Source organism: Amblyomma americanum, chromosome 1, assembly GCF_052857255.1.
Source record: "Amblyomma americanum isolate KBUSLIRL-KWMA chromosome 1, ASM5285725v1, whole genome shotgun sequence".
In the NCBI taxonomy this organism is placed as follows: domain Eukaryota; kingdom Metazoa; phylum Arthropoda; class Arachnida; order Ixodida; family Ixodidae; genus Amblyomma; species Amblyomma americanum.
The window spans coordinates 97,782,583-97,807,150 of NC_135497.1; the positions used below are offsets into that span (position 1 = coordinate 97,782,583).

The 24,568-nt window shown below is 51.2% G+C and overlaps 1 protein-coding gene across 2 annotated transcripts in view; it reads right to left on the reverse strand.

Moving 5' to 3' along the window:
• The window catches only part of LOC144113309 (uncharacterized), a 54,563-nt gene that overhangs the window by 26,231 nt on the left and 3,764 nt on the right, over positions 1 to 24,568 (reverse strand). Inside the window, exon 1 of one of the 2 annotated variants that reach the window (XM_077646299.1) lies at positions 5,951 to 6,212. The exons of the other annotated variant lie outside the window; for it this stretch is intronic. Coding sequence (XP_077502425.1) covers positions 5,951 to 6,027 — 77 coding nt within the window. The 5' untranslated portion in view covers positions 6,028 to 6,212. Of the gene's footprint in view, positions 1 to 5,950; positions 6,213 to 24,568 lie in introns of those variants that run through there. 2 annotated transcript variants of the gene reach the window in all.

The following is a 24,568-nucleotide window of genomic DNA, read 5'->3' on the forward strand; positions in this document are numbered from 1 at the left end:
ACTCAGAATGACGTGTGTACTACGCTCGACGGATCTCCGCTCCCGCCGGCTAGACCATATTTCGTGCCCGCGAACCGGTCGCTGGTTCCTCACACAGCGCGGCCTCGTGCTGTCTGGGCTGCAACAGGACGTTTTATGGTCAACAAGATACTGTCCTGGACCCGTACGGGCCCGTTCACACTTGTCCAAAAATCCGGCGAGCGAAGCGGATTCGGCCGCTTTTGACGCCGAGCGAGGCGGAAAGCGGCGCGGCGAGGGCGATCGGGCTGGACCCAAATTTTCCGCGTTCGCCGCCGCGGCGAAAAACACGGCGGCGCCCTGCGACGCAGGGCCCCTCGTCTCGGAATGAATTCGTCGTTGTTGCGGCCTTGTTCAGCGCGTTCACTGACCATAAATCGGACACCGGTACATCGCTTCGTCTCACCTTCCCTATAAGCAAAAGTATAAGTGATAAATTTGCTTTATTTTTTATTTTGAGTGACGATTCTGCCGCTACTAGGCCTACGAGGAGCGCCGGTTTTGTTGACAGTACTAGTTCCCGTCCTGACAAGCAGATGGCGCCACTAGGCTGGGCATCTCGTTGCGAGTCTGTCTGCATACGCTGAACCACGGCCAGTCTCGAGTGAGGAAGAAAAGCGCGCGCTCTGCTCGAGACCGGCAGTGGCTGAACTAAAAATGGGAATGTGCTTGCGTTTCCGTACGCAAGCGTGCATACGGTTATGGTACACAGATAGCATCGATTTATGCTCTTTTCTAACCATATCTGTGCACGCCGCGAGCGGTGACGTGGTGGCCGGGAAGTGTGTGGGAAAGCGAGAAACAGCAGCGGCGCGGCGGTTCCGCCTCGCCCGGGCGTCAACAGATGAGAACAGGTCCTAGTTTTCCCGGCGACGCTCGCCGGATTTTTGGACAAGTGTGAATGCGCCCGTAGACTGTTTTTAGACAGCAGGTAAACGCAGGACTCTCCGCGTTTACGGCGTGCTACGACCCCGTCGTTTCATCATCATCATCATCACCAGGACAACTACGTCCACTGCAGGGCAAATGCATCTCCCACTTATCTCCAACTTTCATCTCCGCATCTCCTGATCATCTGGCTCATCTCCTGAGCCAGCCGCGGCCAGCTTATCGCCGCCAAACCTTCCTCACTGCCGCCGCCTGCTAAGCTCCCTGGAACCCACTCCGCAACCCTGACCATCGGCTACCGTTTACCCCAGCGGTAGCCCCTCACGCAGCTAACACTGAAGAAACATACCGTGGCGAGGTCGATGCGTGTAAATACGCATCTTGCCCAGTGGGTGGTGTGTGCGCAAGCACAGAGTTTTCGAAATTTTTCAAATACTTCTCCCGTCTTAATATCTCGTGCGCGTACACCCTTGATCCAGCTTTAACAGCAAAGCTCTTGCCCAAGGCGTGTCCCTGAGCACCTGCGACAGCAGCTTCGTCTTGTATGATTTCATAAACGATATCATTTCTTCATGCCCCAACCCCCTCTCCTCCTAACGATTAGGCGGGAGAGGAGGAAGTTGGACGAAGAAGGCATTCCGTCGGGCTCGGCTCGGTCTGTTATTGTCGTCGTCTTATGGTATCGTCAATAAGGCCCCTGTCTCCACAAAATCCGGCGTCGGCGTTGTGAGCGAAAAATCACGGGCATGGCTCTGGCAGGTGGTCCCCAGAGAGCAACCTATACGAGGCAGGTGGGCCACCTAGGTCAAGTGACCTTGCGATGTCATCACAACCTGTATGCCCACCCGATAGTGAGCAAACTGCCCGCTCTGGCAGGCGGCAGTTGAATCAATGACTGGTCGCTCGGGAAGAGAAACCTAGGCCGCACAAGACTCACCGCCATGGGAGCACCTGACATCATCGCAGGACAGTGTTCACTGAAGACTCCCAGGGATCTATGAATGCAAGGTAGAGAATGACATTCTGCGTATAGTATAGGAATTAGCCCATTACGCAATCGAGTCATACCCTTAAGGCGGAGCTTAACTGTCCCCTCCAATTTTATTTTCCTCTTCCTGTCTCGGAATTTTATTTAACGCGACAGCGTTAAGGGTCCCATTCAGCAGAAAATCCAGCATCGTCGTCGATGCGAAAAATCCCCAGAGAAAACCTAGAGAACTTGCCACTTGCCCGCCGTGGTAGGTGGCAGTTAAATTAACGAATGGTCGCGAAAGGTTGCTCAGGATGAGCAACCTGGGCCTCACAAGCCTCCCCAGGAGCAGTACGTATCTGCCATCCCAGGTCAGTGGCGCGCACCACCTAGCCACTGCGCCACTGCGCGAGGGGTGGTATGAGGACTCCCAGCGATCTATGCACGATCGGTATCGTGAGCCTGAGGAGGTTAAGAAGAAATAATAATCTGGTCAGAGGAAATTAAAGAAAGGCGCAGTAACTGTGGCGCTCGTCCGTTCTATGTGTTTCTTCTTGTTGTGTTTTTCGGCGGAATTTTTTTAGTGGAAGTTACAAGAGAATAACCAACTAGCCCGACAACAACTCTTGCTGCTGTAAGCGTCTCGCTGAGGGTGGACACCCGAACCGCGTAGTGAGGGAAGGGAGGAATAAGCAGACCAGAATGCACTCTGGCCTGTAAGTAAAGGGGAGAAGAACCGTTTTCGACCGCTTTTAGGGGGCTGCGGAGAGGTTCACTGGGGGGGGGGGGGGGGGGGGGGGGTAACCGCTGCATAACTACCCAAACACCCGTGCCAGCTCCAGCTGCTCGCGATTCGTGAAGCTTTACAGAGTTGCTGCACAGCGAACAGCTCCAGGAGGTAGCGTCGCCGGGCGTGGCGCCCTACACTGCCGCGTGCCGCGTCGGCTCCCCGCAGCGCGTGCAGACACCCCGCGCTGGCTGCAGGAATGACGGAACCACGGTTCAACAGCTCGGTCGCTGTACGCGCCATGCAGGGCTCCGCCGTTGCCACGCGCCAGAGAGAGCGTCCACGGGCGCGCACCCTTTCGAGCGGCGCACGCGGGGGCCCCCAGAGAGGGTTGGCGAGGAGCCCCGTCTCGTGAACGCTTGCGGCCGTACTTCTCACGAGTGCCGAGAAAGGGGGCAGTCCATGTGCTCGCGCTGTGTAATGTATATACCTTTGTCACGTGACCTTCATCAGAGGAGGAGGATATCAGAGACTAATGGCGTATTCTAATCAGTGATCGGGAGCAGCTCGCCGAATCCGTGAAGGAGCAAGATACCCATCGCAGTCCATTCAGAACTATATCCGGTCAGAAGAAAGCTTGGTCCGGATCGCCGATTGGAATACGGCAGTAGAGTCTGCTTGTGACGGTCTACAAAGGCGGTCACAAGCTCGGTTGCACGTACCAAGTTTCGGCGAGCTGTCAGTTTAGCGGACCCAACCAGGGCACAGGGGGAAATGAAAGGAAGGGTGGAGGTGCAGCGTGGGCGACGGCATCCCCGGGCGAGGAATACCCTGCCGCAGAACCACACTGAACCTCCGAGATGAAAATCAGCCAAATTGCCCATGTCGCGGTACGGGGATTTTACTCATCCGGACCCTCTTCCACTCCACTGCGACGTGCTTCTCATTCCAAGGAATCGCCCCTCACTTTCTGCTATGTGCTTCTGCTTTGCATGTTTCGTATTCAAAAAGGAATTAACGCTAATTAGTTAAAGTCAGCGGTAAGATATAACCGGCTAAAATCAGCCATCTTTGCTGCTTAAGTACAGAACGATGTCACTCGGTTGCCTTGTCCGCAGTTTTTCTTCGTCTTCGCGTCGGTTGGTGCAACGGCGCGCTTGAAACGACTCGGGAGGTAATGGGAGCGCAGCGCAGCTGCTCTCATCATTACTAGCCTAGTTTACTGTAATATTACTGTAATCCAGTAACATTGGTCCAATGTTAAGCTTAAGCTCTCTAGCTAATGTACGGCGTTAAGTGGAGAGACGAGATTTAACTCGAAGACCAAGCAACGCGTAGTGGGAGGCCAGGAGACGTCATCCTCGAAAGTTGGTCGGGGTGCATAGGCCCGTGTTCTTGCTGAGGAAGCCGCCATTGCCCGCAGTCTAAATGCGGCAGCTCTTCACACCCGCGTGTAGCACGTGTCTCACTTGTTTTCAACCGTAAGCCGGAGTGAGCGACCTAGACATCAGCAGTCTAGCATGAGCCGGTGAAAGTGCAGCGTCGGCCTTTTTGTTTCGTTTATTTTTTTCCCTGACGAAAACTCCAGTTCAGCTGTTTGCGTTCTTTCGCAGTGGCAAAAATGGTGGGAACGGCGGCGAGCATCTGGCATTCCCCAAACACTGTCACCGAGCACCTAGCGGTCGCGGAACCTGGCAGAGAGGGTCTTCTTACTATGCGACGGAAAAAAACGTCCAGCGGTCTGTCGACGTCATGTAAAGCCTGAAAAACACATATAGCACCCTCTGCTCGATTCCAACAGGCGAAGCTAGTCCGTAAACACTCGGTGGGAAGTACGCGGCCTTCAGTTTAATCGCGCTTCTAGTACAGTAACGCTGACGCGCTCGCTCGGGCTGACAGCGTCCTGCGAGGAGTTGTTGCAAACCCGGCCTCGCTCTTGCGAACCGTTTGGAGACGAGCGTTTCGCGTTGCGAATGTGCGACGCGAGACCTTTCGAGTCAAGGCGAAAACGGCGCCGTACAACAAACCACCGTTGCGTCGTCGTCTCGCCGTCACACCTACGCACGCATCCATAAGGCGGGGGGGAGTCGATTTCACGTAGCTCAGCGGTTAGCGAGAAAGGCTCAGGTGCGAAAGACAGTTTGACTGTACAGTGAGGGACGAAAAATACAATGTATTGCGCGAGGGCTGCAGAGAATCGATGAAAGGGGGCAAAAAAACTAAAGAAAAACGAAGCGGCCGGGAGAAAACTCGACATAGAAGTTCGGTTTTTGAGCCACAAAATGCGCTACTGTACATCCTTCCAATTTTTTTAATAACAAAACGTGTTGCATCGCTGAATGCAATGTCTAAAATGCTTGTCTCGGCTACACCGCTGGCTTATTCGTGCTGTAATTTAACGCATGGAGTGGCATCTAATGGCCCCTTTTCTCTAGTAACATGTTGCTTGCCTGATTCAGTCAAAAATAATTGAAAATTCGCCTCGTCTGCTGCGACAGAAAGGCAAACAAGCAAGATATACTGCACTGAGCCTTGCGTCGCATCTAGCCTAAAGGTCGCTTACCCAGAGGAGGCGAGATGGATCAGAACCACTGCTGTGCATGCCGTTTGATTTGGCTTTTTGTCGCTGCAGAGGATGAATATCTTTAATTTATTCTGACTGATTCAAGCAAGCCCTGCATCCTAAGACGTCATTACAGAATGCGGACAATTAACTGTCACGTCATGCTTTGAATTGCTGCACGAGCATGCAAGCTGCGTAGCCGAGATAAACACTTTATAAGTTGCAGTGAGAGATGCAACACGTGTTATAAAAAAAATGGAAGGGTATGTTCGATCAGGTACTTCAAAACGAAACTGCAGGTTTCTCAGCTGCGTCTGCGCACGTATATACTTGGAGTGCGATGACTGCTGCCACGTTGCAACACTCATCGCGGACAGAAAACAAAAAAACAAACAGCGATTAGTCTTGCAAATCACCTATGTGAATTTAACAGTTAGAAGCTTTCTTTTGAGTATAAGTGGCCAGTGAATATTCTGAAAATGGTCATATAAGACGCCGGCGGCTGATCATAAAAGATGGACAGAATCGACGCGGGTGCACTGGGTGCGATGCAATGCGACGGACGAGAAGCATTGCAATACCCGCGCGCCGCGTACGCAAGCTCAGATGCCTGCCCGCTGCCTCAGCGAGAGCACCAGCGCAGGGAAGCCAGTTCAGTACACTCCACAGCGAAGAAACGGCGCAAAAAAAAAAAGCTAAGGCGAATAAAGCACGCCGCATTATGAAGGGGAACCCGTAATACAAAAGGGGGGCTGAATACTGGCAGAATTTCATCCACGCTTACGTGAGAGGGGGTAGCGGAGGCGCGTCCATAGAAGCGGGATCGAGGCCGACGGCGTCTCTGTTGCGCATCCACCGCATGAACTGGCCGCGAAGGCAGGCGGCGCCGCACACGTTGGGGGCACGCGCGGACGGATTGAACTGCTTCGGCGCTACCCGGTAGATCCCCTCTTCGAGCCGACAGCCTTGCGCGCGTCGGCGTAAGTCGATTACGCGCCCAAGGAGCAAAACACAAAAGCACACCCGCGGCCTACTCGCGTCGGCCGGCGAAACCTCATTAAAGCGATGACTCAGAGGGAAGGTCGCGCTTCGAACGGACATCGCGGCAGACCGGATTTTGAGGCGCGCGCGCCGGTAGCGGGCAGGCCGGATCCAGCCGTCAAGCGTCGTACGCACTCACGTCAACTGCAGCGCCGCTCGCGGACAGCGCGCTCGGCAGGTCGGACGCGTGTCGTGCCGGGTTTTGCCCGACTGTCCACAGATGACAGGCTTTGCACCACGAAAAATGCGCCCATCTCGACCAGGCGAGCGGCTCTATTTCAGGAGCCGTCCCCCCTTTCGGCCGGTCGCGTGGCACCTCATCCTGCTCGGGGATGGCCATTGAAGGGGGGCGGTCCTCCGCATACAGGCAGTTTCAACGGCAAAACAAAAAGCACGCCGATACCTAGGTTTCCCGCCGTAAACGCGCGTGGTTCGAGCGTTTCCTCCTCTGCCTTCGCGCGTAACATGCCGTGGCAAGGGCCGTGCGCATCTTGAGCGTGCCTGCAGCATACCCTCCTCCTCTTTATAGCAAGTGCTTGCGTGGAAAGAACGCGGTAAATTTCCAGGCATGATGTATATCGCAAGCCGTAGGAGCATTGACAACGTCGATTCGCTTTCGACATGGTCGCGCACTACGGAGAAGCATGGACAGAATAAGAGCGGCCCCAATTGTCCGCCGCATATTTGTGGCACTTTCCGCCGAGCGGTGCGGACGGCCACGCAACGATGATGCCGCTTGCGAACGCAACGGGCGACACAGGCGATGATGCAAACCGGTTGGTGCAACTCCGATGGTAGTACATCTGGCGTAATCCACACGCAATTCGTGCATTGACTCGCGTCTTCAGCGCAGGTGTTCCCAGCGTTGTTCTTGCAACTTGCTGCAATCGCCCGCAGCGCTGGCGCGGACGGGCGACCTTTTCAACCTGGTTAGCAGCTTCAAGTAACAGCGCAAAAAACACAGACGGGACACATAGAGCAAGAACACACAACGAGCGCTCGCTGTGTGTTCTTCCTTTATGTGTTTTTTTTGCGCTGTTGTTTGAAGATGAATAACCAACAAGCTCAAACTGCTGTTCTGGCTGGTTAGCAGGTTTTCACTGCCAAAGCTTGAAGCGTTCAGAAACTTGCGCTCACCTTACATCGTTCACCCGATGGTAGAAAAATTGTTACGGCCCATGAAACGGAGCCCGGAAGAAGAAGCCAACAACGCTTAGGTTCGGTAAGGTTCGGGGGACAAATGTTTTGTTTTTGTTTGTTTTTTAGCGGCAAGCCGAGCGCAGAGAGTTCAGTTTTATTACCTTAAAAGCTCCCTTTTGCCGGGGTATAACTTAAGGGGCGGGATTTTATTGAAATGATCTAACAAACTGACAATTACATAGCATTAAAGGTGATCGGTAACTTTTTCTTGAAATTTAAAGTAGACGATGAATCGATGTCACGGGTAGGTCCCTCCAGTCCGTTCCTTCTCGAAAAAAGAACGAAGCAGAAAAGGCAATGTAGTGTGCGATTGTGGCCGGGCAACTTGAACGGGATGACTGGTGCGGTGAGATATGCATGTTGCGGTTGTGATATGCGGTGACCGATTGAGTGAGGAATTAGAGAATTTCTGACAAAGGGTGACGCAATGCGGCGACGGAACAGAAGGGACGGTAGGCCTGATATCGCTTTCAACGAAGAAATTCTCATGTCGTATGAGTATGAAGAGTGGATGAATCTAGTGGCACGATTTTGAACTGCTTCTAGTGCATTGACTAAATACGCTTGGTGCGGGGTCCATGAGACAGGGAAAAAAAAAGGTTTTTGAGGAAAGGAAATGGCGCAGTATCTGTCTCACATATCTCGGTGGACACCCGAACCGCGCCGTAAGGGAAGGGATAAAGGTGGGAGTGAGAGAAAAAAAGGAAGGAAGAGGTGCCGTAGTGGAGGGATCCGGAATAATTTTGACCACCTGGGGACCTTTAAAGTGAACTGACATCGAACAGCACACGGGCGCCTTTTGCGTTTCGCCTCCATCAAAACGCGGCCGCCGCGCGCAGCCCGGTTCGAACTCGGGAAGAGGCATATTCTAATTTTGGTCTGATCAGTGATTTATATGCGAGTAATTTTAAGTGTCAATTCGTCACTGGCTTCAGCGCCCAAAAACAGGTCTAGAGAGGAAGGAAATGTGGACAGGGATCGAACAGGAGGCGCGCATTGCTAAATCGCAAAAAAATAAATCGAGGGCTCAACAATATGCAGAGTAGTTTTACAAGCAGTGCCGGCAGCAACCCGGTGCCGCTACCTGCTCAAAACGGGATGTATGATCACCCTGCTCATGGACGACTCAGCACTGTCCTGGACCACGTGAAGCGTAATAATAATAATTGGCTTTTGGGGAAAGGAAATGGCGCAGTATCTGTCTCGTATATCGCTGGACACCTGAGCCACGCCGTAAGGGAAGGGATAAAGGAGGAAGTGAAAGAAGAAAGGGAGAATTAGAGGTGCCGTAGTGGAGGGCTCCGGAATAATTTCGACCACCTGGGGATCTTTAACGTGCACTGACATCGCACAGCACACGGGCGCCTTAGCGTTTTTTCCTCCATAAAAACGCAGCCGCCGCTTTCGTGTTTTCAAACCCGGGCACTCCGGATCAGTAGCCGAGCGTCCTAACCACTGAGCCACCGCGGCGGGTAACCACGTGAAGCAAAAAATTTTGATCACGCGAATTTTAGAAATAAAAAAAGCTATTTTTCTCCTCTTGAGCATTTACCGAAACTACGCCATACAGACTACGCTATCGGTGCATATATGTCCCGCCTTGAGCAGATCGGAAATGGATGAGGAGCTACACGTGTAGGATTTTTGCAGCCTTCGTTTTTCTGACATACAGCACATCGATCCACATATACAGACGCTGCACGTGAAAAGAAAATGAAAGGCCCAGCAAAGTTATTCCTCTGTGTTAGGGCGCGTTCGGCACTTGGCCGTGCTTGGCTCGAGCGCCGAGCTCAACGGTGCATCCGGCGTGGCTGAGCGAACAAAGCTGCCTTTCCCGCCAAGAACGAGCGCTCCCATGCAGCTGCTCGAGACAGCCTCATACCTTTGCGCGCATGCGCCTAACAGTGTCGAACGTTTTTGTTGCGGTCGTGGTCTCCAAGTATCTACGTCACTGTTTATTATTTGCAGTGCTATTTCATTTCCTCGTGCGTTGCATTTTCTGGTACAGTTGCTTTGTAATACGCAGACGCCCAGTCTGCTTTAAATGAAGGAGGATTTTCGCGAGTCTCAGAAATGTTGCTCCCCGTCGCGGTGGCTCAGTGGTTAGGGCGCTCGACTACTGATCCGGAGTTCCCGGGTTCGAACCCGACCGCGGCGGCTGCGTTTTTATGGAGGAAAAACGCCAAGGCGCCCGTGTGCTGTGCGATGTCAGTGCACGTTAAAGATCCCCAGGTGGTCGAAATTATTCCGGAGCCCTCCACTACGGCACTTCCTTCTTCCTTTCTTCTTTCACTCCCTCCCTTGTCCCTTCCCTTACGGCGCGGTTCAGGTGTCCAACGATATATGAGACAGATACTGCGCCATTTCCTTTTCCCCCAAAAACCAATTATTATTATTAGAAATGTTGCGGAATGATACGTGGTTCTCCAGAGGTTGTCTGACGAATTGTAATGTGCATTAAATTTGAGTGCCTGCGACATTAGATTAACATGTATTCAGCTGCATACATGTTGGGCTTCGTGTCAGCCGAGCAAGGCTAACGAACTTTTCCTTGTACACTTGCTCTACAAGAAAAAGCGTCTATGTAGGATAGTGGAACCGCATGTCCAGCTATACCCTTATATTTCTAGCTCCGCCTTGCAAAAAAAAAAAGAACTTCGGCAGAGCACTTTGATAGTTTGCCCGAGCATAATAAAGCAATCACCTCATCCCCTCGGATTGGCTGCAGCTGGCGTCCGTTTCACCAAAAACGGATCTCTGCCAGCTTTTTCAAGGATCCCCAGGTGGTAGAAATTATTCCGGAGCCCTCCACTACGGCACATCTTTCTTCCTTTCTTCTTTCACTCCCTCCTTATCCCTTCCCTTACGGCGCAGTTCGGGTGTCCAACGATATATGAGAGAGATACTGCGCCATTTCCTTTCCCCAAAAACCAATTATTAATATTATTAACTTTTCTCTATAGGGCTACTGCCCAACTGCGCTGACACGTGCGCACTATGGCGCCAGGAGTAATGCATGCACACGCATGCGCGATACGAGCAAGGTGTCGGCGCAACGTGACGAAAGCGGCCTCACTGTTCCTATACCGCGCATCCGGGGAAAGAAAGCGGTGCACGTGAAAAATGCGCGCGCCTTGCGGCAGTTGCGTGGTACCGCAAAAAAAAAAGGCGCCATATCACCGCGTGGCGGCACTAGTGCAGAAAAATAAACACGCACCGCATGCGCGACCTCCGTGGCCCATGCATATGGGACGCGCGCCAGGCTCAAAGGCGACCGGCCATCTTTGGAGCCAAGGTCTGCACGCGCCATCCATATGTATACACGCGCCGCCGCGGAAACAGCGCACGTCTCTTTTAAACACACCGCGAACGAACCTTAGCGCAACACGCACGGACTAGCCGCTATGCGTCCGAATGCGTGGCCACAGAGCACGGGGCAGCAGCCGTTTGAGCGCGCTGCATCTGGACGGAAACTTATAAGCGACTGGCGTGCACTATACGTATATCTATACACGCTGGTATATGGCCTCTCCCTGGAGCCGCAATGTGTCGTGCTCGGCTGTACTGTTCGGATGCAAGCTGCAAAGTTTCTGCACGCGTGCCTCGGTGCTCGAGTACAGGTCGAAGCACAGAAATGCGTCATGGGTATATGACAAGATATATTGTAGCACAATAGCCCGTCTGTCTGTCTGTTGTTGCCAGGAAGAAAGGAAAGGAAAGTGCACAGGCCTGCTCACTGGCTCAAGCCGAGCCACAATCGCTACCACGTGCAGATAGAAGGAGAGTTGAAAGATGGGATAGAAAGACAGGATAGTAAAGACGCGCTAAAGACAAGGCCGGTCCCGGAGGTAGTGCAATACCGGGCGGCCAACCGGTGGCAGGAGTGAAGCATCCTTCAAACTATCCGCAACATTTCCAAAAATAAGTCCAACTTGGACCCGTAACAGATACTCTACGGGGTCCGGACAATCCCGTCTCGAGAATCAGATGAAACAGCGCAAGCAAAGAGACCAGTAGACACCGCGAACGCTGGTCGACACCACACCGTTCGTGGTTTCACTGTTTCTTCGTCCCTCTTCGCGCTATAGTGTCAGGTTTCATTGCGTCAAAAGCCAGCAACTCTATAGCCCAACCGTGTGCTCTTATATATTCTCACGCCGCTTTTATTTTCTTGTTGCAATAAGTGCGCAGCGACATGATACACCTCGCAGTCAAAGTTGAGAGAGACTGAGATGTGTCAGACGTTACCAATTCATAACGTCCGTAGGCAGCGCAGGTTTTTGAGAGGTTGATTCTGCACCAAGGAGGCAGGAGCTCAATTCTGCCGTCGCTCGTGCAAGTTCCCGTCCTGAAAACGAGAGACACGCGAAGACTATCGGAAACAGACTGAAAATATCGGAGTCGATACACTGACCTCAGGCCATGTGCGCTGTGCATACACTATATAATAACACGAACGCGCGTTTCACTTGGCGTCCATACAAAGTGTGCGGTCGCCTCAGAAATGTCCCCGCTTGTTCGGAGCCAGTTGCGTTCCCGAGGCTCGTTATGATGTTATCCTCCTCCTTCTGTGCAACAGGTGCATGACGCCCCATTGTGGCGAGCTCACCTAATGCTTTCGCATCGAGGCTTTTTTTTTTCTTATCTTTTGCGCGAGTTCCGCGTTGTTACGAAATCAGTGCCAAGCTGCATATGATGAAATCCACGGGCATCGCAGCAGTATGTAGGAGGAACGCGCAGCTGATTGTGAAACAACTATACACGCTTGGCTGTGTCCGCAGTCTGCGCGGTTGCGTATAAAGAAATAAAACCGCAGCAAGGCTGACTTTTTTTGTTTTGTTTCGCGAATAGGTGTGCCTCATTAACAGGCGGTTGCAGCCGGGAGAAGTTGGGCCATCTGTGGCACGGAGAGCACATGACCGGAGTGTTAGAACAATTCCTTTCATTTGATTCATCCTTTTGTCGTCTGCCGCGCCGATTGACGCGTCCTGCAGACGACGATGGCCAGTGGCAGCGCTTGAGAAGCTGCAGTATAGAAAAGGAATCGGAGCGGGCTGGGAGTTAAGCCTAAATGAAATTGCCGTGAAATACTTGTCCAACGAGTTCCGGCCATGACGAGACCGCGCCTCAAATGGTAGCTGAACTACAACCTGCCATCACGGTTTCCTGAATTCGTCGCTAGTGTATGTGCGCAGACGCAGTATACTGCAGGTCTTTTGTGGTAGTGTTTGTACTGCTGTTGATGATCGTTATGCAGTGGTCCTTGCGCCCTTACCATAGGGGAATCATTTCTTGATCCGACAAAATAACGACAAAGAGAAATGGTTAAATGCATTAAAGAAATGGCTTTCCGTACCACTGTTGCCAGCTTGGTTTACCTCAGTTTGCTAAACGACCGCGAATATTTATTTATTGTAAATATATTCATTTATTTAGTGCACCCGCCACGGTGGATCAGTGGTTACGGCGCTCGGCTACTGATCCGGAGTTCCCGGGTTCGAACCCGACCGCGGCGGCTGCGTTTTTATGGAGGCAGAACGCTAAGGCGCCCGTGTGCTGTGCGATGTCAGTGCACGTTAAAGATCCTCAGGTGATCGAAATTATTCCGAAGCCCTCCACTACGGCACCTCTTTCTTCCTTTCTTCTTTCACTCCCTCCTTTATCCCTTCCCTTACGGCGCGGTTCAGGTGTCCAACGATATATGAGACAGATACTGCGCCATTTGCTTTCCTCAAAAACCTATTATTATTATTATTATTATTATTATTATTATTATTATTATTATTATTATTATTATTATTATTATTATTATTATTTATTGTCACAATACAGTTGCATTTCGACGACGTGTACGCACAGACACAATCTGCTTGTGCGGATATACCAGTAACAGAGTTTTCACTTGCGTTGAAATTTGCCGCCGGCAAAATAAATCAACCGGAACAAAAAAATCGTTCAGTTATGGAAGAACGTACATTTGAAGCTCAGTACTAACTGCAGTATCTTAATTTCTGCACGTAAGGTAGCACCAAGTCCCCACTGCACTGCACAAGCTGCGTTTCTGAACATGTTTATCAGAGAAAAATACCAGCTACCAGAGGTGCGCCTGCAGGTATGAGCTTTTAACATCCCCCACTGCAGAAGCTACCCTTCTCGTTTAAACAGCTATAACAGGCTTACTGCTATACATAACAGCTGATAAAATTACTTTAAAATTTTGCACTTATTTAATGCATACGCTCGAGTAAGTGCGCGCACTTATGCCATTGTAAGAGATTCAAAAGTTGGCATTGTTTTTGACATTTTTCAATATAGGGGCCAGAAATGTTGACAGTTCAGAACTTTTATCCCACGTTTTTATTGCCTGAGAATTGCAGGGTTAAATGATAGTTATAGATGCATTCCGCCCTCGTGTCAACAGCCGAAGCGGAAGCGTTAAATCATTCAAGCAGCTGCACGCGTTTTTACTGGCACAGTGCAGAGGCAGCTGTCCAGTCAAAGCCGCGCCGAAAGCATGGCTTGCCGATAGCGGCGAGATAACCTGTTTTGCCGCACCTGTGACTATACAATAAGTCGATAGTCACAAACGGCACATTCCAAAGTAGAATTAACGCCGAGAGTGAATGCTATATACGCTGGCCATTGTGCAAAACGGGCGGCGCGGTGTTTCCGTCACGCTGCCGCTCCACTGCTTTATTGCATTGAACAGATATCGCAATTAAGTTTTATTGGGCTCCACGCAAAAGGGTTGAAATGCGTTTTAGTTTTCGCTCAAGCCTTCTGCAGTGCATTTGGCGTTATTTCATTAAGAGCCAATAATAATAACAATAATTCTAATACCAAGCACGAGGTTATAAGGTCACGGGTTCGATTCCCAGCCGCAGCGTCCGCATTTTTAAGCTGGCACAATGCAAAAACGCCGCTTGTGCACTGATACTGATGGAAATTAATTTGGAGCCCCCCCACTGCATCGTGTGTCACGTAACCGCTCCCTTGCCGTTAGGGCATCAGGAAAAATCTATCATCTAATTTTCTTCCACAGACGCTGCACACATTGTGGGCGTATAGCGGATGGGCGGCTCTGGATAGAGGGGCAGTATTCTATAAGCTGTCAACTTTAAAATGGTAATTTCGAGTCCGTCTGCTCGCGTGTCATTGGTCACTCAGACATACCCCGCGGCTTTCAAGTGTCTGTAGAAAGCGACCCGGCCATTGGGTAGAAGACGACCGGACCTCACAGTTGGCTGCACATCGCAGCCAGCGGGCAGGTCCTGTCGCCTGCTGTTCACAGAGCGCTGCGATGCGCCTCACCAGTGGCTGCATATTGCAGTCAATGCCAGCCAACGGTGAGGTCCGGTCGCCAACAACCCAATGGCCGGGTCGCTTTCCACAGACGCTTGAAATGCGCGGGTATATCTGAGTGACCAATGACACGCGAGCAGACGGACGCGAAATTTTGGCCATTTTAAAATAGACAGCTTATAAAATACGGCCCTGGAGGTGTCTGAATGGCATTCGCGGCGTTTTGTCCGGGCCATCAAATGCGCCGACTGTAACCGGGAATTCGACCCGCTACATGACAGAATCAGCTGCACAACGTCCAAGCTCTACGGAGAATCGTTGCGAGAACGTGCAAGACTCTGAAGGGCTGCCCGTCTGCAAGCTCTCACGCGGGGCGTGCTGTGCTTCTGGCTGCGCGTTCAGCGTTGACCGAAGTGTGAGCTGTGGTGAGAGATGATCTGCGCCTATCTTCGAGAAGCTCCAGCCGGCATGCTTTGTGTTTCAGATAAGGCGCCGCACAAAGTGGTCCGGTTTATCCGCGTAGCTTCAACAGAATCAACGTGTCGGGGAAGGGCCAGACACACAGTTCTGAGCGCTGGACGACAGCAGCTGATATGTTCCTGTCATGGCATGCAACGTCAGGAACTGTCGCTTCTTCCGTATCCCGCCCTCCTTTGGTCGCACTGCTGGACGGGTCAGAGGACGCATGCTTCTAAACCGCAGCTGTGGATAACCTCGTCACGCCGCCAGGGACGCCACGTGCTCGCCAGCCGATGGCCTGCGCTGCGCATCGCAGATGTCGGCGTGGCGATCCCTAGCAAGACATGGCTAACCCTATAGTTAAACCACCCGGTTAAAACTGGAAGGGGGGAGGGGTGACTAGATGCTGCCTCCAAAGTTCGCAGTGAGCAATACAATATGACAGTCTGCCCGGGCCCAACTGTCCTTGGTACATCCGGGCTGGAAAATTGAAACAAAAACAAACTTAACATATTCATTAACGCTGAGCAGGTAAGCTCAAGGCCGCTTGTCGGAGACCTTTGTACCAGGAGCGCAAAGTGCTGGTAAGGAAGTCTTTTACGTGGCGCGCAGCACGCCCGTCGAATGTATGCCATTGCTACAGAATCGTCCCAAGAACACAGCCGAACCACAACGCAGTTACGCAGTCCGGCTATAATCCGTTGTTCAGTGCGGCTATCGCTACTGAACACCATGCACTTCTGTAGATTTGGATAGTACTATCGGAGGAGGTGCCGCAGTGGAAATCTTCATTCTGAAGGGATTCACCAACCGTGGTAGAAGGCTTTGTCGAGGTGCGAAGTATAGAGTCATGCGTGTTTCATCGAGCGGCGAGCATGGTCAAAGAAGGGCCGAGTGACCGCAGTTTCACAACGTTTACTTATCGCTTTTACGGCAGGGTCTGCCGATGATGTCCTGTGATGATGATGCAGCTTGCACTTCTTGAGTGCAGCTCACAAGAGCTTGCTGCAAAGTCCGTGACAAGAAGGCACTCCGGACGACGAGTGCCCTGTCTTGCTTAGAAGGCTATACCAGCGTGCAGAAGTGACGCGGGGGGAGGAGGGGTGCATACGCTCTCTCATGGCACTAACTGGCTTTCGTTTTAGGAAGGGACATAAAACGCGACAAAAGGTATAACGGAAGTCAAGCGCACTAGCGATTCAAGTGATTCACAAATCTATAGTGAGCAACGTATAGGCAGCATAGAATAATACCCGCCTCGATCGAGAGGGCGTCGCGAACAATATTCTGGTTTCCGGGTAATAAACGCGGTGGTCAGACTGACATGTCGCGGCATCGTGAGGTGCGTCTTTGTTTCGACACTTCCAAGCAAGCTCCGAATCTGTGCCAAAGGTTCCCAGCAGTCCCTACATGAAAAACAAGACCGCGATAAAAATTGGCGCGTCGTTCACTGCTACCGAGCGCGCCCATGACGTCACGTATACAGACTCCCCGAGGGAGGGGGAAGCAGCGGGAGGGGCGATTGCAAGTGACCCACATAAACAGGTGTCACAAGCGGAGCAGAGGAGGGGGCTCCGTTTACAATGACGTGACCGCGAAACCGTCAGCCGGAGTATAAAGCGCACGTGACCCCGGGCCGGGGCATTTTGGCGGTTCGCGGGAGGTCGCGCGGAGGTTTTTTCGGAAGGTTCTTGGCTGGACGCCTTTTATCGCCATGTCACATGGTAATAAATAAATAAATTCCCAGTTAGACAAATAGAAAAAAAAGCCCCCCCCCCCCCCCCCCCCCCCCCCCGACGCCAGCGATAAGAAGGCCAAGCAGCGCCTTTCTGGGAACTCTATCAGAGACGCCCAAGATGACCTCAACGAACCCGTGATTGTGAAGAGACGCAGACAAAAACGGACGCGGCGTGTCGCTTTCTGCTTCCTCTCATTAGGCAGTTCAGGGGGATATCCCTGGCCATAGTTCGAAGCACGGGAAGCTCAGAGTAAAATACTATACGAAGAACGCCTGAGGAAATTGGACGATCTAACAGGCGGGCAGCAAAGGTATTTAAATACCTATACACAAAGAGCGTTAACTCACACTGGCGGAAAAGAACTAGGAAGCTAACCAGTAAGTATGCAGGACACAAGGACGAAGAAAGAAAGAGCATTAAACGACAGGTTAAAAACGTCGAAGGTAAAAATTGGATAGATTCAATGGAAAAGAAGCATAGCGTAGAACTATATCGATGCTGGAAAAGGCAGATCAGGAAGGATGCGTTTTATGATAACTCAAGAGGCAGTGCCCCACTCTTTGAAGCTAGATCAGGGTGCGCGAAGCTACAAAAGAAATTTAACCAAGAAGGTGACACATGTGCTGTGTGTGGTAAATCTGTAGAAACAATAGAACACCTAATCCTAAAATGCGATGGCATCCATCCCGATGTCGATGCAGGCACAGTCACTCTTCCTGAGGCCTTAGGGTTTAGAGATAACAAAGGTCATGTGAATAAATCTGCAGTGGAAGTTATCAAAAAACAATTAGAAGATTGGCTGGATCAAAAGCAGAGAGGTGACATAAGGTTAAAAGTGTAGGATTAAAAATGTATTTAAATAAAATGGCTAATTTATTACACAGTTAAGGAAATAGAAAGAAAAGCCGAGCATGGTGGCAATTACCCCTGTTTCTAAGGGGGCGCTCCTACCATCCATCCATCCGTCCGTCCATTGTCTTCGGGGGACGGATGGGTAATTGTTAGAGCAGTCTAAACTTGCGCGTGGAAGCATGCATCTCTTTTTGAAACGATGCGTACAAAAGGCGGAAGAAACCGACAGGGACACATCGCTACAAATATCAGAACTGACTTCAGAACCGACAAGTCGGTACTCAAATCGATTTCAAGATCGAAAAAACCTGAGAAATCAGTTCTGAACCTCACACCGATGTGTTCTTATCCGTTTTCTCCGTCGAGTGCATACCGCTCGAGAGCTTTGTTTCAAGAATTTAAGCATCAACTTCCCCAGCAGACACGCGGTTTCCTGAGCACGGACGACTCGGCATATATCTCCATCTATACATCGCCAGGCATGCGCATAGCATTTACCAAATGCACTCTGTTGTTTTCGTGCGACTGCTATTCAAGCTGGCGGTCGATTCGAGTCGATCGAGCGCCGAGTTCCTTTTTGCCGCAGCGCCCCGGCTTCTTGCAGCTGAGACCACATATACAGTCCTCCATGCAGCCGCGCCGTCGTGAGAAGAACGCTCCCTCGATCGTGATGTGGTTTCTGTTCTATATTCTGTTCCATCCTATCCCTTGTTACAGCACTTAAGCATTTCAGATACAAGCCCAAGAAAGTTTAAAAAACACCCAACAGAGGCGCGAACATCGATAGACCGGAGAAAAAGTTTGACAAGGAGACTGAAGGCGGGTTTGCTGCACACCGTGTCTCGGGCGCTTTCTACACAATAAAGCTTTTAGTCCACAGCAGCCGCTACAGTTGCAGCCTTTTTTCTATTTCCTTATATTATATATTGTCCCGTGCTGCTCTTTCCGGAAACAAAGTTGATTATCACCACTATACTGTTATAATGTGTCAGCAAGCTCCATTTGGGCGCTTTAGTTCTTTTTTTTTTTTCTGTGCGTGCACAGGAGTGGAGACCAGCGAGTGAATGGTACTGCTCGCGGTTTTTGCGCACGATCATAGTAGCTTGCATGCAGCATACGGACAATGGGGAAGGGTTTCTCTTATTTTCGTATGTAGTGTGGTCTGATGCAAGATGTATATCTTAGCAACACAGACGCGGGCTGTGAAAACTGCTAACTTTCGTATGCCGGTTTCACCGAAGCCTCGCAGAACAAAACGTTCTGGCGGATTATATATGCCAAATTAGGAGGATTGGACCAAATTTTCTTCACGCACATACGGCGTAATTCTCAGTCACCTGAGCAACATTTGCTGGTCGCTGACGACCGAATTAACTGCCGTGGCGCTTCGAGTTCTTGGCTGGTTTGTGAGGTACAGCATCCCGAACCTGCACATGGGTTACGCGAGACGCTGTATTGGTGGGCTTCCGATTAATTTCCACCGCCTGGGGATCTTTAACGCGCACCAACATCGCACAGCACGCGGTCGTTTTCGTAGCGTTTCGCCTCCGCCGCGACATGGATGGGATCCCGCGTCGTTTGGCTCAGCAGCCGAACGCTAGTAAAAATAACGTTACATCAAGATGTATTTACAGCGCAGGCGCTGCCGAGCAGCTATAGAGGCAGACGACGCCCAGCGCAAGAGCCGCTTTTCGTCTTCCTCATTGTTCGCGCCTATCATCGTGACAAAGCACTTCCCCGGTGATACATGCTTAGGGCGGATCAGCTGCGTGGTACGACGGGAGTCGATCTGCGACAAAGCCAGTTGCGTGGAAGGTGTTGGACGCTGGAGAATTGAACGGGGCGATTTCGCAGGCCACGTCGGTCGCCTGAAGGAACACGCAGTTTGAGCCAGAGTATACGGGGAGAGGAGCTTTTTCAGAAAGTCCGACGCGGCGATATAGACATCACAGAACAAGTGAGCCTGGTGGGAAGACTTCTAGAGGGAGACGGTCGTAAACAAACTAGTGGTAGGTTTTTTTATGCATAAAGGCGGCCGTGGGCAAGGTGACGCGCCAGATCAGTTCGTGCAATGTCATCTTGTACTACAGGTTGTTTCACGCTTAGAGTGAAACTGGTAGCGCGTGGTTGCCGCGCTTCGAGAATCGCCGACAGCCGGTCGTGCTTATTGTGTATGCGCCTTAGCCGCCGATTCTCCCCTGGCTGTCGGCCGGCACCGGTTCTCGAAGCGCGGCGGCCACGCGCTACCAGTTTCCCTCTAAGCGTGAAACAACCTGTAGTACATACTGTGCGGTTCAGGTGGCAGCTGGCGGTATCAGTGTGCGCAAGGTATGTCTGGCGAACATAAATAAAACAGAGAAAAACTAGTGCTGTTTTACGCGGAAGAACTGCAGACGAGTGTAATGAAAAGTAGAATAATGCCCCAATCATTGTGGTCGGCTGACACGTACTTATCATATAGCATATCGTTATGCATATCAGTCAAAGTTCGGTTGAGGGCGTTCAATACCGTTCATGTGGGGATGATAGGCTGTGGTCATTTTGTGCAGGACAGACCACGAGCGGATATAGTCGGATACAACTCAAGAACGAAGTGGCAGACGCCCCTCAAATGAGGCCCTCCAGCCAATGGCGTCGATCGATTCTCAGGAGATCGTGGTTATTCACCTTGGGCACAGGTGAAAGGGGTTAATCACGGTTTAATCGGATTAAGCACTGTGTCATGAAAATCGGTCGACGCCATTGGCTGGAGGGCCTCCTTTGAGGGGCATCTGCCACTTCGCTCGTGAGTTGACTTTTGACAAAATAGTGGCCTCGGTTGGTAAGTAATTGTCAAGGAGCGCCATGGTGAAGGAAAACACCTTACAGAAGAAAGTCTTCAACATAGGCAGCGCAACGTGGGCAATGGACGCGTTTAGTGTATATGGTCACCCATTAAGCGGGACGACGGAAAAGGACCTAGGAAGTAGAGACCAACTCAGTATAAAGGTTCGGAGATATAATGTCAATAGGTTGAAGGGAACCAGCAGGCAACGCAGATGGCTTTTTTTACGCTGGCATAGGTCGCAAGAGGCAACGCAAGCGGTATATGGTACCGTACAGACCAGGCCAAAAAAGAAACGCTGGCGCATCCGGTCACACGCTTGCGTGACACGCCAAGATGGGCAGCCGTGCGCAGGAAACAGTGTTCCTTCAGGGAAGCCGAACAGTACCACAGGGACCAATGCAGGCCCGTCAGAGTAGACATCGCGGTGATCTTCGAAGAACAAATAGTCGTAGGGCGAGTCTTTCGGGTTTGCAGAGTCGAAGCGTCCACTGAGCGATCGTAATGATGGGTCACGGTGCTGTTTGTCGGTGATGTTTTAGAAAGTCTGAAATGTCGAAGAGGCAAGACCCTGCGACGGCTTCACTCGAGTCAGGCGGCTTCGCAGGGTGACGAGAAAAGCAGTCCGCGTCTCGGCGCAGAAGCCCAGACTTGCGCGGGACGATGAACGAATATTTTTTGTAAGCGGAAAGCTCGACGACCATGTCAGTACGCAGCGTCTTTTAGCGAAGAAAGACAGGAAAGAGCATGGTGGTCGGCCACAACTGTTGGACACCGACCAAAGAGGCGCGACCGGCCGTGAAAGAGGCAAAGGCAGAATTTAGCAACAACCCACACTAGCGGTGAACACTCAAAGCGATGGAATAATTTTCTCGCCGGCGAACAGATGGCTGGCTGGTATAAGCAAAGGCGCGGTCATGGTCATGCTGTTGGACTACGACAGCATCGACCCCGATTCGTTGGCGCCGGTGTGAACTTGAGTAGGTGCTGACGGGACAAAATGGGCTTAAATAGGTGGCGTGGTTAGCAGCGGGATGAATGACGACAAGGCTTCCGCTCGGCCAGGCCCCGGTGAAAAACACGTCTTCCTGACGTGTGCTGTTAGTGGGGCGGTCTAGGTCGGAGAAATGTTTAACGAAACGGTGGAAACGCGAACAGAGGCCGACAAAGCTGCGGAAATCCGTTTACTGGAGAACAACGCAGTCCTTGATGGGCGAGAGGGTTGCACCGTCGTCAAGGTAGCACATATGGTCTATATATCGTGAAGCCCAGAAGCAGGGTCCATCTTCTCGAAAGTGGCTAAAGCATTAAACAGGCAGGACGGGATAGCCGAAAACTTAGAAGGCCGTTAGATGTTACAAATGCGTGCTCTTCGCAGTTTGTGCCGTCTACAGCGATTCGCCAATAACTGGAGCGAATGTCGGTACACGAGATAGCACAGGAATTTTTTTTCGGGACGGGCCCAAGGTAATTTCTTCTAGCTGGCTGGGGTGGGCTGAAATAGCACCTATCGACCAAACAATATTTAAATGGTTTATTCCTGCAAGATGCACGAAAACAAGAATTTTAGCTTTTTTTTTTCAAAAGGACCAGTAATGAAGGAATTGACACCGCGAACGCTTTGTGACATGTATAAATGTCTGGACTGACAATGTGATGATGATGATGAGCCTTAATGGCGCAGGGCAGCTGCGGCGGAAGAGCGCCACGGAACAATGTGGTTTTGCTTCGCTCAAGGTTGGGTCACTGGCGCATTTTCCAAGCTTTTCACCCCAGAGAAGCCGAACCCCTGCAGGCCGGGGGAAAGGTGTATACCCCCGACAATGTGAAAGTTAACAGGCCAATAAATCGGCAAGAAATGCGAACAATGTTTGCGCATGTGAAAACACGTGTATCGATATATGTGTAGGAGAATTTTCGCTTCAAACCTGGCTAAAATTAAAGATAAGCGTGTTTTCACTGCCATTTGTGACATTAGAAACACGAAGACCCCAACGACAAGCTCAGAATGGTAACCTTACTCCCCTGCTTTGGTGAAGCTGCAATGGCAGCTTTACCAAAGTGAGAGAAAGGTTGAATTTTGAGCGCCAGGCAGCACTATAGCAGGTATGAGGATGCCACTATAACGGAGGGCTCAGGAGTAATACAGGCCGTTTTGAGTCCTTTAACGCGCGCCAAAATTTCGATATCACGGACGTTCGTTCTCGAATTTATCCTTATCGCGAATGTCCGGACCCCGCAGAGTATCTGTTACGGGTCCAATTGGACTTATTTGTGGAAATGTGGCGGAGAGTTTGAAGGATGCTTCACTCCCGCCACCGGTTGGCCCGGTATTGCACTGCCTCCGGGATCGGCCTTGGTCTTTATAACGCGCTTCTTTACTATCCTGTCTTTCTATCCCATCTTTCAACTCTCCTACTATCTGCACGTGGTAGCGATTGTGGCTCGGCTTGAGCCAGTGGGCAGGCCTGTGCACTTTCCTTTTCTTTCTTCCTGGCAACAACAGACAGACAGACATTTCTCCTCCACCAAGATAACGTATAGCCGCGGTCAGAATTGAAAAGAACATATCCTTCAGCCGATGTAGCTATCGAACGCGCAGACAAGGTTTATAACCCCGGTTGGATCACACGTTTGAGATTTATAGCTCCCTGCATTTTGCAAGCTGAACAGCTGCTGCATTACCAAGCTGCCCATGAACCTGTAGCTCAAGCGTTCTGTTGGCGCACTTGAAAACCTCCAAGCACGCAGACAATAAGGCAAGATAAAAGCCACTGAGCAGTTGCGCACTGCCTCAATTAAGACGTGGAAAGAATCACGACGGGAATGCGGTTCCAAGCACGTTGCCGTGTAAAGAAGGGAGCGTCTGGCACGATATTTCGTGACAGGCTAACAAAAATGTGGCCGTCTATTATTGCGACCGTGCATGCGGCAGGCAGGCAGGCTCGAAAGACGTGACGTCATCGGAAGTAACGTGCCACGCCCTGCAAACTGCACGCTTGCGAGGTTGTGCAAGCTGCACCCAGAAAAAAAAAAAAATGGGGAGGCTGTTTTCCGTAATGATTCTTCCACTTCGAGCCACTTACACTTTCAGCCTCAGTTTCTTGCACGAAAGAAAATACAGCAAACACGTAACTTGAGATTGACATTAATTTTTCTTGACGGCGCGAAGAATCCGGGCGTAGCAAGCGCGCGCGCATACGCCACTCCGCGTAACTCTAACCTGAACCAGACAACTTTTAGTGCCTGAGATTTTTTTTTTTTTGCTTGTTGAGCAAGAAATTGCCTCCTCTGACCGTAGTCAGTCTTGTTGCATTATAAAAAAGTATAATTAACCGCGGTGTAACGCAATAGACAGCAGGGCGGCGGCAGAAAAACGACATAGAAGTGCACTCCAATTTTGGTTTAGCTTGGTTTGACTTATGGGGTTTAACGTCCCGAAGCGACTCAGGCTATGAGGGACGCCGTAGTGAAGGGGCCCCGGATAATTTCGGCCACCTGGGGTTCTTTAACGTGCACTGACATCGTACAGAACACGGGCGTTTTGGTATTCCGCCGGTTTAACGCCAGAGAGGCGCACTTGCCTGATCGCCACCGACATACAGAAGCATATATATCCGGCGATCGCCGGTTTCCCGGAGCGGAGTCGCCGGACCCGGCGCGCCGGGGCGAATTCGCAGCGCTCGCCGGACATATGTCCCCGGCCTTTTGCAGATGCAAGCGAAAACGCTAGCGATTCCTGCCGCGCGGCGCAAAAACATGTTCCGAGCCGCCGCGAAGGCTCAAGCTGCCAAAGCGACGAGGTTCTAACAAGTTCGAAATTTTTCGATGCGACGCGCCGCTGAATCGCTCAATTCGCTGAGTCACTTGCATGTGAACCAGCCTTTAATTGACCGACGTAGCTACTGCTCGGCAAACTTTCTTTACGTCGACGATAACATAATCATGTAGCATGCTGTCGAAAACTAATGCCGACGCTTGTATG